Here is a 14,140-nt window from a genome sequence, read left to right as displayed (position 1 = left end):
TGCCATCCTTTAAGTCGTCGTTCAATTATTATCTTACTCTATAAAGTTTATCTTTTCTCTTCCAGTAACTTCCAAATCTAATAGTGGTTGCTTGCAGCCTTGTTGGATATGAAGATGTTGAATAAAAAAATTATTATTTTTCTGGGCTAGCGCATTTTGAATCCCATTTTTATAATATGAAAATGCTGAAAAAGATGTACAGCAGCGAATAAGTTTATGATCAAGATTTTTTTTCGTGCTACCTAATTTAAGTCAAATAAAAGTACACAAATACTTTATCATAGACAATATTTCAAATGAAATAAAATGTATTCTGAAATAGATTTTACATTTCATGGAATATTTACATATAGTACAAGTACTAATTTTAAGTAAACACCTTAATAAAAATTTGGGGGCTAGAGGTGCTTCATATCATAAAACTTCTGGGTATTAGCTATTTAAGAATAATTTTAATGGAGTGGCTTCTTTTTTTTTAAAAAAAAAGTTAATATATTTAATTACCATACAAAATTTTTACCGTTGATTCCCGGTATTCGACTTACCGGGAGTTAACAGTATAAACAATTAAGTTTAACCCCTATTCCAGTTGATAAAGCATACGCAATAAAATATCATCAATAACGTGTTCCTGTTGAAAACAAAAATTTAGAGGCAATCAAATTTTTTAACGTTTCTTATGAAAAGAGTGATTTAAAAAAAGATTCAAACAAGCCACAAAAGTGTCTTTATGTATCAAGTATAGAGACTTAAAACCAAGTATCCTTACTCAAAATAACATTTAGTTAAAACTTGTTATGATTTTTTACCCAAATTTACTGTATCGTCTTTTTACATGAATACAAATATTTGTATTCATGTAAAAAAACGATACAGTAAACAAAGAATTATTACATTTTGAAAAACTGTTTAAACAGCAGCAATTTTTCTAATTTAATTATTATTTTTTAGTTGAACTTTTCCATTTAGCAGTAGTAGTTTAATGAAATCTTAAACAAAATTTCTTTATTTAGTGCTGTTCCAAATAATTCTTTTCCTGTATTTTTGTGTCTATAATTGGAAAAAAATTGCAGACTGGAATCGAAAATTTAGGCATTTTGTTAAATAGTTGAGTGCAATCTAAAATTTCCATTGTTTTTTCGTAATGAACATTTTAGATCTTACAACTTATTTATTTATTTTTTTGCACAAATTGGTAGCATAGACATTTGAAAATGTAAAAATCAGCCCTCGTCATTTTAATTCTACTAACGTGATACAGAATATGTCAAATGTAATGCCATTCCTTCTACTAAAGGGTTAAGTTAAAATCTTGTAAATACCAAAAATGATTTAGAGTCAGAACTAATTATACAATCTCTTCCTATTTTATTGTAGTTAAATCTGTTGTTTTTTCAATTTGGTTGCTAATATTTAAGTTAGCTTCAAGGGGTTATCCCCCGTTAAAATTTGAAAGTTTTCGAAAAAAAAAATCTTAACTTTTAACTACTTTTACCTATGTAAGATTATAAAAAATGTTTTAAAAGTAGCATATTAACCTATATCTTAAATTGTCTATTTGAATGAACTACTTCGAAGTGGTATCCCTAGCAACGCTATAGCCATGCATTAGATTAACTGTATACACCATACATATCACCTAGTTTAACCCAAACAAGTGTTATGATATCTATGTACAAGCTTGAACAGCTTCTTTATGAATTATTCTAGAATTTTTGTAAAGGTTGGTACATCAATTACGAAAATTTGAGTAAGTTATTGTGTTATTTTATCAGCTTAGTTTTATTAGTGAAAATGGGAAAAGATTGTCGAGTAAAGTAACGTAAACAAACTCACTGTATAAAGAAAAGATTTATGGGAAATGTTAATTTGTTATTATTGATTGTGTAAATAAAATCTGTTAATATTGATTGTGTTTCTGATAATGTAAATATTGAGTTGCCACCAATAAACTTAAATGTTATACTTGTGTTTTGAAACCAAATATTGAAAACTCACTTAAGTTTGTCCGCTTCATCTCGTTAAGTTAAAGACTTAGAAGATGCACTTGTTTTGAAACCTATTATATCTGGCTATCGTATCATTGATGTTGCTGTTTTAATTTCTGTTTTGAGCTTTTTTCTGTATCCAGAATGTGATAATCCCACACTCTATTAGGCAAAAGATATACTAAACAATATGGTTTATCTTGTTTTATCTTAAGTGTCTGAAAAAAGATTGCAATTGTCTTCGTCAGTTTTACACCTCTATCAATGAATACAATAAAAAAAGATTTGATAATGATAAGCGAATAATTTATTGCATGCGATTATTGGGCTATGGATATGCAGGCATAAAAAAGTCTTGCACAAATTTACCTAAGCCTATGACCAAAAAATTTTGAAAAATTATTAAAGAAATTGTATCAGATGTTAAAACTGTAGCAGAACAAACCATGATAAATGCTGAAAATATGTTGCAAAAAATATATGGCACCAACTGATATTTGTGTATCTTGCAATAGTACATGGTACAAACAAGGATATTCATCGATGAACCGAATCTACTGTTAGTGGCAAAGTGTTAAATGTTGAAGTCATGTCCAGATATTGTAAAGGTTTCAGTGTTACTCAAGGCATCCAAAAGTCTAATCTAACTGTTTATGCACAATGGAGAACTTTCTATATTTCTAAGTATTCGTAATTACAAAGGTTTGTGCAAATATAATGCTGATAAAATAAATAAAACATCATAAGCCAGGACCGGGTTTACCAATGAGCGCTATTATGAAACTAAAATATCTTTATATAAAAAGAAGTGCGTTACAAAAATGCAAAGACAGTGAATTACAAAAATTTTCGCATGGTAAAACACAAAATGCTAATGAATCGTTTAATAGAATGATTTGGGACCGTATACCAAAACAAACATTTGTCTCGCTTACCCAATTAGAAATAAATGTATATGATGCTGTAGCTTACTTTAATATTGGAGCCAAAGATATATTAACTGGACATAAAGCAAAGCTTTCATATGATTACAGGATGTAAAGCATTAAATAATGAAATAATAAGAAATGTCAAAGTTAGAATGAACCCTGATAAAAAGTCAAGGCGGCAAATATTAAGTACAAAAAAATTTAAAAAAATGACAAATTAATTGAAAAAGATGGTGACTTATATGTTCCTGATGGATTTTGAAATTTTGGTTTCTTTTTTTTGTGCACGCCGGCCAATATATTTGGAGAACCATATGATATTTTTCTATGAAATTTTCAGGAAGTGTTCACCATAATACACTCTATGATATGAATGGAATAGATTTTAATTAAATTATAATATAATTTTTTTTTTTTAATAAAAAGATAAATTATATTGATTGGGGGAAATAAAAAAAATAAAAAAGATGAGTACCAAAACCCGGAACCAGTTTTGCATAGACAGAATATTATACTAACATCAAGAAATAAAAAAATAAAAAAGAGGAGTTAAAGAGGAGATTTAATCATATTTTCTAGTTTTAAGAAGATAATAGAGGATTTTAGAGGAGATTTTTGAAAAAAGAGATTTTTAGAGGAGCTTTAGCCACCTGCAATAGCCAATTATCTCAAGTTTGTGTCTCATAAAAACACTCTGCAAAAATTTGTGATGATTCAAAATACCAAAGGCAACTCTCAGAGTTTGTATTTGTTATTTTGCAGAATAGGCGCTAAAGTACTGGTAAGTTATTGCGCACCATTATAGGCCGGGTGAATAAAAAAAAGCAATTGGTTTTACTCAGGACCTTTGGAGTAATTGTTCAACTTTAAGTGAATAAAAATTTAAGAAAACTCTTTCAAATTTTTATTTACGTAAAGTTAGGCAATTTACTCTTAAAACGCTGATTATTTGTTCAGCTTTAGGTGAATAATAGTAGAAAGCTTTTAAAGGTTTTATTCACGTAAACCGAACTAAAAGCATTTACTTTGTCATGCGAATTGTTATTATTTTACGGCATTTTAATAGTGTTAATTTACTACTTTTAATAATATTTAACTTGTATATTCTAGTCGTAATTTATATCTTTATAGTATAGTATGACCAGAAACATATTTTTAAGAAAAAAATTTTTTTTTAGGTCATTCACCCGTATTAATATCCATACGGGTGAATTGATTGATATCAAATAAAATAAAAAATTGATATCAAATAAATTAAAAAAAACTCACAAGGAAGTTTATTGTATTCCTAAATAATTTAACTGTGCATTTTAGAAAAATGTTTTACGTTAAATTATTAATCTTTAACCCTTAAATTTAACAAATCTAAAATTTGTACTTGATTCTACGCAGATAAATAGTAAGGAAAGTATACTGATGTTATTGGAGAATAAAGGAAAGAAGAGAATTTATTTTTTCGTGTCTAGCCTTTTTTTGCGTGTTAATTTATCTCCTCAAGACCGAAAAAACCACTACATTCGAGGATGCTTCTTTAGTTATTGTTACAACCCTCTCTCAACTCTATAACTCTGAAACACACACCATGACGAACGAGACCGCGGAGAAACAAGTTGAGCCCGATACTACCTGGGACGTGGTGGTGATCGAACTTCGGAACTTCTCGATTATGAGGCGAGCGCTCTACCACACTACACCACTACTGTTCTACCGTTGAATAACAACCTAGACGGGTATTATTCGACGATTTTAGCGGTTTTAATGTATGTATGGCACAATAATAATAAAATGTGACCTAAACTTGGTTTACTATTTCTTACTGTGAATATTTTAAATAAAAACAACATTAAAGAAACGACATTAGAGAAACGACACGCTTCATGCTATACTAAAACTTTATTTTGAAAATAAGATCAAAATATCCTTACACAGTATAAATAGCAAAATAAAAACATGGTTTTTAAGCCCTTTTAAAAAAATTTAACTTGGTTGAAACTTGGGCATTTTCGGAAGGAATTCAATTTTTCCACATGGATTTTTAAGCCTATATAGTATAGAAATATAGTATAATATAAATAGTATCATAAAATCACAACTAATAAAAAAAAAAAAATACCTGCTTTTGTGCCAAAAGAGTACTTAATAAATGGATTGATCAATATATATTAATAAATTGATTTACAAAATTAATTCTAAATGTCTGCCAGAAGAATTTGAATTTTTAAATCATATAAATGTTAAAAATGTTAAAACAGCCATGGTATCAACATGCCAGAATAGTTTATACTTTCACAATATTCTATAAAAAATTGATCAAATATCTCATTATAATTCAAAATTACATAGCCATATTTTTAAATACTACTTTTGGTGTAGTTGTAATAGTAGCTATAGTTAAATGTAACTGCAACAAATATATGTAAATAAAGAACTGACTTTAATAACTGTACCTATTAACTATATCTTATATCGATAACCCTTGCTGATAAAATGAATAACTAATGACAGTAAGAAAAAAAGAACTACAAAGTGAGCAAAACAAATCATCATGCTAATAACATAATAAAGAACAAGTAATAGTTGACCTAAATTAGCCAACTGTATAACTTTAGACATCATAAAACACTCACAAAAATAAAATAAGTAATGAACTTTTTAAATATTAACTAAAACATAAAACGTAAACAAACCAACAATTAATTAAACTTAGGTTGATGCCGCTACACAAAGTTGTTGCATTTCCTTTTAATAAAAGATTACAATCATTTTCATGTGCAACTCTATGCACTAACAATGGCGCATCACCTTTACTTCTACTATTAAAGAGTAAATCATAAAACTGAACACACTTCCAATGTGAAACAACATCAGGACACATTACTTAGAAATACCCAATATGATTTTCTAACATTAATCATTTGCATAAAACTGTAACTTTCTGAAAAACCACCTGAATTAAAATAACTAAAAGTGCACAAAACCCAGACATTTTAAACTTGGAAACTCAAATATTTTAGAAAACTGATATAAAAAACAAACTTTGTGCTATATCAATCAAGGTGTCATCAAGCCACCAGATGGGTTTCTTAAAACATCTAAGGCCTTGCCTTTAGACTGTATTGACAAACTTTAAAGAAAACTTTAGAAAAATTTGAACTTCGATAGCCCCTTTTTACAATGATACTATCATTAACAAATAGCTTTTTTTAAAGCTTTACCATTACCACTTTAAAAGTGTACCAAAAATCTATAAAACAAAGTATAATTTATAAACATAAATTGTTAATTTTTCAATATATTTAATTCAATGATCAGTAATTGTAATAATATATTTTTGTCCAAGTTTTGTTAAAGCAAGAGGTCCAATAAGGTCTAGGGGAAGTTTTTGTACCCATGGCCAGATTTTCTCAAAATTCAAGGCCCCAGACTTGTTTAAAAGCGAAAAACTGATACAATCCCATCTTTATACTAATTACTTTGTATTAGTTAATTGCAACACTTAAATATATAGCAAAATTGATTAATAGTTCTGAGCAAAATTGACAAATAAGTCTATGCATAAAATGGAAGTCCCAAAACAACTGTGGGTTTTGAAATGCTGAGACATAGTACAAAATTAACTTTAAAAGCATACTGCAAATATAAAATATACAATAATAATAAACTTTTTATCATAAATTATATAAAAGGTCAACTTAAATAGTGGGTTATATATACACATACCACAAAGTTGACATTTCTTTATTATAATAATTTGTTATTCCATCAGAGACATACTGCTAAACATCTTCAACAGAGTAATTATAGACTGGGATTTTAGTTATATAATTTTAAAAAATTTTAAAATATTATTATTTTTCTTTTTTGAGTTTATACCGAACGGAAACAAGGCTACTTATTTAAGGCGACACCGTGTTGTTTTTAAAATACGGTCAGGGTTGGTACAGAGTTGACAGTGTTTTGTGACTCAGCGTTAGCAATGTTAACCCTGTCCCTTTCACAGTCCTGTGTTGTTTTAAAATATGGTCACTATTAGGCCAGCATTAGGGATTTTAGCTATTAAACTAATGAAATTTGCACATTAAATTTTTTTTAAAAACATTAAACTTTTTTTTTTTAAATTTTTAACTTTAAAATTTTTACACATTAAAACTTTTAAATTTAACACATTAACAACTTTTCAATTTTAAGCCACATTAAACTTTTTTTTAAAAAAAAAACTAAAACCTAAAAATATAAAATATTAACATAGATATTCAAATTTATTCATTTTATTTGATAACTTTTTATGTCACTAAAATTTAAATTAAATTTTAAAATTACTTTTAAAAAGTTGAAAAGTTAAAACTTTGAAAAAAAAAAACTTACAAAAAAAATATTTTCAAGATATTAACAGCTGTAAATTACTGTTGTAATTTACAGCTGTTAATATCTTAAAAATATTTAAAATAATACATTTACAACTTGTAAATGTATTATTATATATAAATATTTTTAAGATATTAACAGTTTATACTCAAGTAATCTCAAGAAAACATATTTTATAATAAAATCAGTGTTTTTAACATAATTTCTAATCTTCTTGATGTATCTTCTTTACGCTTAACTCTCAATATATTTTCTTATAGCTCAGCATGTCTGCTTCTAAACAATATTTTAACAATTTTTAGCTCTAGGTATGTTCTAATAATCAATCTTTTAAAGGTATCTTTTTGTAGTTTCTTAACATATTTTTATGTATCTTCTTGACATATCATTTTGTGACTTATTTTATAGTTTTTGCATCATAAACTTGTATTCTACATAAAAAAAAATAAATTTATTTACAGTGTAAATATTAAATTACAAAATAACTACATTTTAAAAAATTTCATTAATTTAATAACTAAAATCAATCCTTTTGCTCCAGATTTGAAAACGCCAACAGAAAGTGTATAAAGTAAATGAAAAAGTTCAGGTCAATATTTTCTATGATAAACAAGTAAAATAAAATTATTCATTCATATGTTTCTGGTAAACGTTAAATAAATTTTTTTTTTTTTAAAAACTTTTTTATTTTGATAATACTAGAGTAAGTTTGAAAAGTAATATTGTATAGTTACAATAAGTTTGTGTAAATAATTCAGTGTACAATTGAAGAATGATGAGGTTTCAAATATTCGTGTTCAATCTTTTTTAATAGAGAAATTAGTTTACATCTTCACATCAGTTACTTAGTATTTCAAGCAATTTTACAACAACTTTTAATTGAATTTGAAAGTCCATTGATAAAAAATCTATAAGTTAATCAGATTATAAAATAATGCATAAGTCTAAACAAGAGAAATTAATATAATAAAAGCTGTTACAAAAAAATGTAATAAAGAAAATAATTTTGGGGCAATAATTAGAAATTTTTTTCTGGTAAAAAATTTTGTATAAATTAATTCTTTTTAAATATTTTTCATCAGAAAAATATTTATTTTTAGTTTTATTATTGATGTTTTATTGTATTATTTTTATGTTTAATAGTTTATTTTAGTTTTATTCTTGATGTATTATTGTATTATTTTTATGTTTTATAGTAATTATGTTTTATAGTACTATTATTGATGTTTTATTTAATAAATGTTTTTTTAGTAGTGTACTAGCTTAAAAGATTAATAAAAAAATTTTGAAATCTATCAAGAATAAATTTATATAAAAATAGTTTTCTATGATATATACTTTTTTTGTAAACTTGTTGCTTTTTGCAATTTGCTTAGACAATTTTTGGGGATTTTTTTTTCACCTACATTCAAATCTAAAAGTTTATTAAAAAATTTTTTAGAATTTATTAAACACTTAGCAATTTTTGAGGCAACTATTAAGTACTGAACAATTAAATATTTAGAATTAATAATTGCTAAACAACTGTTTTTGTAAGTTAAAAAAATGTACAATGACACAAAAAAAACCGCAAAAAAAACAAGCACTATATTCATGTGTTTATTTATATCACAATGGTACGAAATGTATCAAAATGTTGCTAATGGTAATTTATAATGGCATTTAATGAAGCTCAAGAAATTCAGACTTCAGTATTATAAAAAGGTAAACTCATTTATAGTAGTAATATATATAAACTCACATAAAGTATATAAACTCACATAAAGTAAGTATAGTTTGGTTACTTTGATTTTTTTAAAATCAAGTAAGTTTTTAAATGCAGACATGTGCAATGAAAACATTTTAAAATTGTTAAAATAAAATATTATTTAGGTGCATACCATAAAAAAGCTATATGTAACATTTTATTATTTAATGCTTAAATTCGGAGGCTTTTTTGATATAAATCACTAATTTTTACAATTCTTGTCATCATACTAATATACAAAATAGTTAATTTAGATGATAATTTAGGTTGGATTCTATATATAATATATATATATATATATATATATATATATATATATATATATAGAGAGAGAGAGAGAGAGAGAGAGAGAGAGAGAGAGAGAGAGAGAGAGAGAGAGAGAGAGAGAGAGAGAGAGAGAGAGAGAGAGAGAGAGAGAGAAATAAGGAAAAGTGCTAGACATTCCAAAATTGGGTGAAAAAAATATTTTGGCGTCTTAATAAGATAAATTTTAAATTTTGTTATGAATTTTAGTATAATTTTTTTGAAGAAAGGTTACAAGTAATTTATCTTGAAAATTGTACTTTTCTAAAACAATACTTCTAAAAAATATCAATGATTGATCAGTAGAAAAATGCACATGCATGATTTGTTTTTAGTTAATTAAAACATTTTTAAAATTATTGACTAATATATACTAAATAAATTGTATATATGTATACATATATACAATTATATATATATATTATTATATATATAGTATTATTTAAAAAAAAGTAGTTTTTTTGAAAAGACAGTAATAATTTTTATTTCACACTTAAACAGCATGGGAAGGTTCTTGTTATTCTTTTATTTAATTATGATATGGATGAGTTAAATCCATTTTTTTCTATCAGACATCTTAACAGGTATCTTTCTAAGTGTAAACCAGTTTTGTAAATAAGGACCAAGTCTTTTTTATTGTAATACTACTACAACTTCTAAAAACTTCTTTTTTTATTAAATTTCAATTTGAGAAATCGAATTTCCAGTTTCGGTATTTAGAGCTTCTTCTTTTTTATACAAATAAAAAAAGAATCATTTCCAAAATTTGTTTACTATTCTGGATTAAATAAACGTGTTTCAATAGGTAATATTAACTTCAATATTACAAATACAGAGTTTTTTTTTTTATATGGCTCTTTTTTTACAAAATATTTATTTAAATTGTCAAATTTTGGTTAAATTATTTTAATTAGTTCAGTACAACTAAATCAATAATAATTTTGGGAACTTGTGAATCTAAGTGCAAATTTAAGTGTTGTATTTAATAATATATTTTTAAGTTCTTCTATATAAATACATATAAGCATATGTATTTTTTTATGTTTAGATTGATCAATCTGGGTTGAGCCTTCAAAGAGAAATATATTTCAATCATAGTAATGTTAGTTTTATTTGTTAAGTATTTTTTTTTTTATAAAAAAAAGAAGAGAAATAAAAATAAAGACATTTAAGAAGTTTAAATGTGTAAAATCTTGTTTCTTTTTTCAAACTGAGTGAAAATTATTAGATTTTGATGTTTAATGTACGTTTCTTAATAGTAAAGAAAGTAAACTTTTTTTTCTCTTTTAAAGCTATTTTTTCTTTTTATTGTCTTTTTTGTATCAAGTTCTATTTTGTGTATCAGGTTTGACTTAAGTAGCTTTTTTTACAGCAAGTATTATTTTTTTGCGAAAAAATAATGTATATATATATATATATATATATATATTATGTAAACTTATATATATATATATATGTATATATATATATATATATATATATATATATATATATATATATATATATATATATATATATATATATATATATATATATATATATATATATTTATATATATATATATAAGTTTATATACTCAAAGAGAATGATCAATGTTCTTAAAGAACAGAGCAATAATAAATTAGTAAAAACATTTATCAAGTTTCTGTTTTCAACAACTTTTTTCATCATCAGTAGGTTCATCAGGAACTTCTTTCCGTGATGGCTTCCTGATGAACCTACTGATGGTGAAACAAGTTGTTGAAGACAGAAATTAGATAAGTGTTTTTACTAATTTATTATTGTATATATATATATATATATATATATATATATATATATATATATATATATATATATATATATATATATATATATATATATATATATATATATATATATATATATATATATATATATATATATATATATATATATAGATATATATATATATATATATACATATATACATATATACATATATACATATATACATATATACATATATACGTATATATATATGACCCCTTTTGATATGGCATCCATGGCAATAAGATCATCAAATTCAAAAAGAAATCAGATCAATAATTGTATACATAATTCAGTTTCAGATTGCAATGAAATTAAAAAGCTGTCATGTTTATACCTAAATACTACCTCTCTCGATAACAAGTTAAATGAGTTTAAAGTGGTAATTGAACAATACAAATCAATTGTAATTTCTGTGACTGAGACATGGTTTAAAAGTGATTCAGTTGTAAACATTGAAGGCTACCATCTGTACAGAAAAAACAGATCAGACGGACGAAAAGGCGGTGGTGTTTGTTTATATATACACAACTCATTAGACTACTATGAACTAAATGATGCTGTTCTAAATCCCTGTAAACTAGAACAAGTGTGGGCAGTTGTTTATTTTGATAATGACAAGTATTTACTTGGATGTATCTACAGGCCAAATGATTTTTTGGATATAGCAGAATTTGATGTGGTTTTTGGCCTGGCACGCAAATATATAGGCAAAAATAAGTTCAAAGAATTACTTATCATGGGCGACTTCAATTTCTCATCAATCAACTGGTCAAATGTCTGTGTTGATGCAATTTCAAATGAGAATGGAATTGAATATAAGTTTACAGATATTTTAAATGATAATTTTCTTTATCAGCATATTAACATACCAACTTTCCAGCTGTCAGATGAACAACTTGGGAGTACCTTAGATTTAATCTTTACAACTCAGTCAGCAAGTCTTAACGAAATAGATTCAAAATTTGTTCTGGGAAATATAACCAGAGGCCATCTTATAATATGTTTCAGTTTCATCTTGTCTGATAAAGCAATCCGTGACAATAAAAGTAAGCAAAGATTTACATTTGCTAATTCCAATTTTGAACTAATATCTGAGCTAATTTCAAATGTTGACTGGATACAATGCTTCAGTAACAAAAACGTACAAGAATTGTTTGATGAACTGATTTTTTATACTGAGGTGGCATGTAATCATTTCACTCCAATTAAAAAGACATTTAACTCTTTAAAAATTAGACCAGCCTGGGTTAATGCTAGGTTAAAGTTTCTTATTAGAAGCAATCAAAATTTAAGATATAAAAACTGCTCTTGTAAATGGAAAGACCCTGTTTTGAAATCTAAACACAAATGATTTGCAAAAATGTAGCAGACGAGATTAAAAAAGTGAGACAAAACTTTGAGTTTCATCTGGTAAAAAGAGCCATCAAGAATCCAAAGCTTCTCTACAGCTACATGAACAATCAACAAGCAGTCAAAGATACTATAAAAGCATTAAAGGGAGAAAATGGTATAACCACTCAAAATTCAAAAAATCAAAAGATATTGTTGATATCTTAAACAAAAATTTTCAAGCTGCATTTGTGAAAGAAGATGATGGTCCACAGCCTTCTTTTGATTTAAGAACTACTGAAACATTCATTTTGACAAATGAAGATTTTACATATGAAGATGTCTATCTAAGATTAAAAAACTTAAAAGATAACAAATCAAGTGGTGTGGATAATTTACATTCAGCTATTTTAAAGAACTGTGCATCAGCCTTTGCTATTCCACTTACGTATATTTTTAAAGAATCATTTAAAACCAGCAAACTGCCAGTGCAATTTAGATCAGCAAATATCATTCCTCTGTACAAAAAAGGCGAAAAAACCTTAGCAGGAAACTACCGACTGGTATCACTCACCTCAAGTGCATGTAAAATAATGGAAGGTATAATCAGATGTAAACTTGAAACGTTTCTATATAAGTTCAAACTAATAGTCAAGCAACAGCACGGTTTTGTTAAAAATAAATCATGCTTAACGAATCTACTTGAAACACTTGATTTTATTTCAACCGCCTTAGAGAATGGTAGACCTGTTGATGTTATCTTTTTGGATTTTGCCAGGGCATTTGACACAGTGTCACATAAAAGATTGTTGCCTAAACTTACAGCTTATGGAATATCTGGTCTGACAATACAATGGGTTGAAGCATTTTTAAAAGAAAGAAAACAAAGAGTTGTGATAGGCGAAAATGTATCCTCTTGGGCAGAAATTACCAGTGGTGTGCCACAAGGGTCAGTAATTGGACCACTCTTGTTTGTACTATTTATAAACGATTTGCCTGAAACTCTAAAAAATCTAACCAAGCTGTATGCAGATGACACCAACTCTTTCTTTGCAATCAGATCTTGATTTAGCTTTTAAGTGGACTCAAGACTGGCTTGTGAAATTTAATATTTCAAAATGTATGGTCATGCACTTTGACCGGAATAACAAAAAATCACCCCTTTATATCAATGATCAAAAGTTAAACATAACAGAATCTGAAAGTGATCTTGGAGTAATCTTCTCAAGCAATTTGAAATGGAAAAATCATGTTATAAAATGCGTAGGCAAAGCCAACCAAATGTTGGGTCGGATTAGAAAATGCTACATTTGCTTAGATATTAGACTGCTGAGAATACTTTATGTTTCTTTTGTGCGGCCACTGTTAGAGTTTGTAGTACAAGTTTGGTCAACTATTCGAAAGGGAGAAATTGAGTTATTAGAAAGAGTCCAACATTGTGCAACTCGAATAATACCATCACTTAAAATAATCAACTATGAGTATCGTCTAAAAGCTCTTGACTTGACTACCTTGACAAAAAGGAGGCAACGAGGAGATATGATTCAACTTTTTAAACTCTTCAACGGTTTTAACGATTTGGAAACAATCAAAAAAATTAGTATTCAACAAACTCAAACGAGAGGTCACAGCTTTAAATATGTCAAAGAAATCACTAAGCAAGCCTGTCATGAAAACTTTTTATTTAA

At 26.3% G+C, this 14,140-nt stretch overlaps 1 protein-coding gene across 2 annotated transcripts in view; it reads left to right on the top strand.

Annotated features, from left to right (window-relative positions):
* The window catches only part of LOC100209841 (endothelin-converting enzyme homolog), a 36,588-nt gene that overhangs the window by 4,095 nt on the left and 18,353 nt on the right, over positions 1-14,140 (top strand). The window contains exons 1-2 of one of the 2 annotated variants that reach the window (XM_065813032.1): positions 8,724-8,986; positions 10,381-10,434. In XM_065813032.1, the coding sequence (XP_065669104.1) occupies positions 8,948-8,986; positions 10,381-10,434 (93 nt within the window). In that variant the 5' untranslated portion in view covers positions 8,724-8,947. Of the gene's footprint in view, positions 1-8,723; positions 8,987-10,380; positions 10,435-14,140 lie in introns of those variants that run through there. The other variant, XM_065813031.1, reaches the window with a different exon arrangement.

This window comes from Hydra vulgaris, chromosome 12 (genome assembly GCF_038396675.1).
Source record: "Hydra vulgaris chromosome 12, alternate assembly HydraT2T_AEP".
NCBI lineage: Eukaryota > Metazoa > Cnidaria > Hydrozoa > Anthoathecata > Hydridae > Hydra > Hydra vulgaris.
This window is presented reverse-complemented; position numbering and strand designations above follow the sequence as displayed.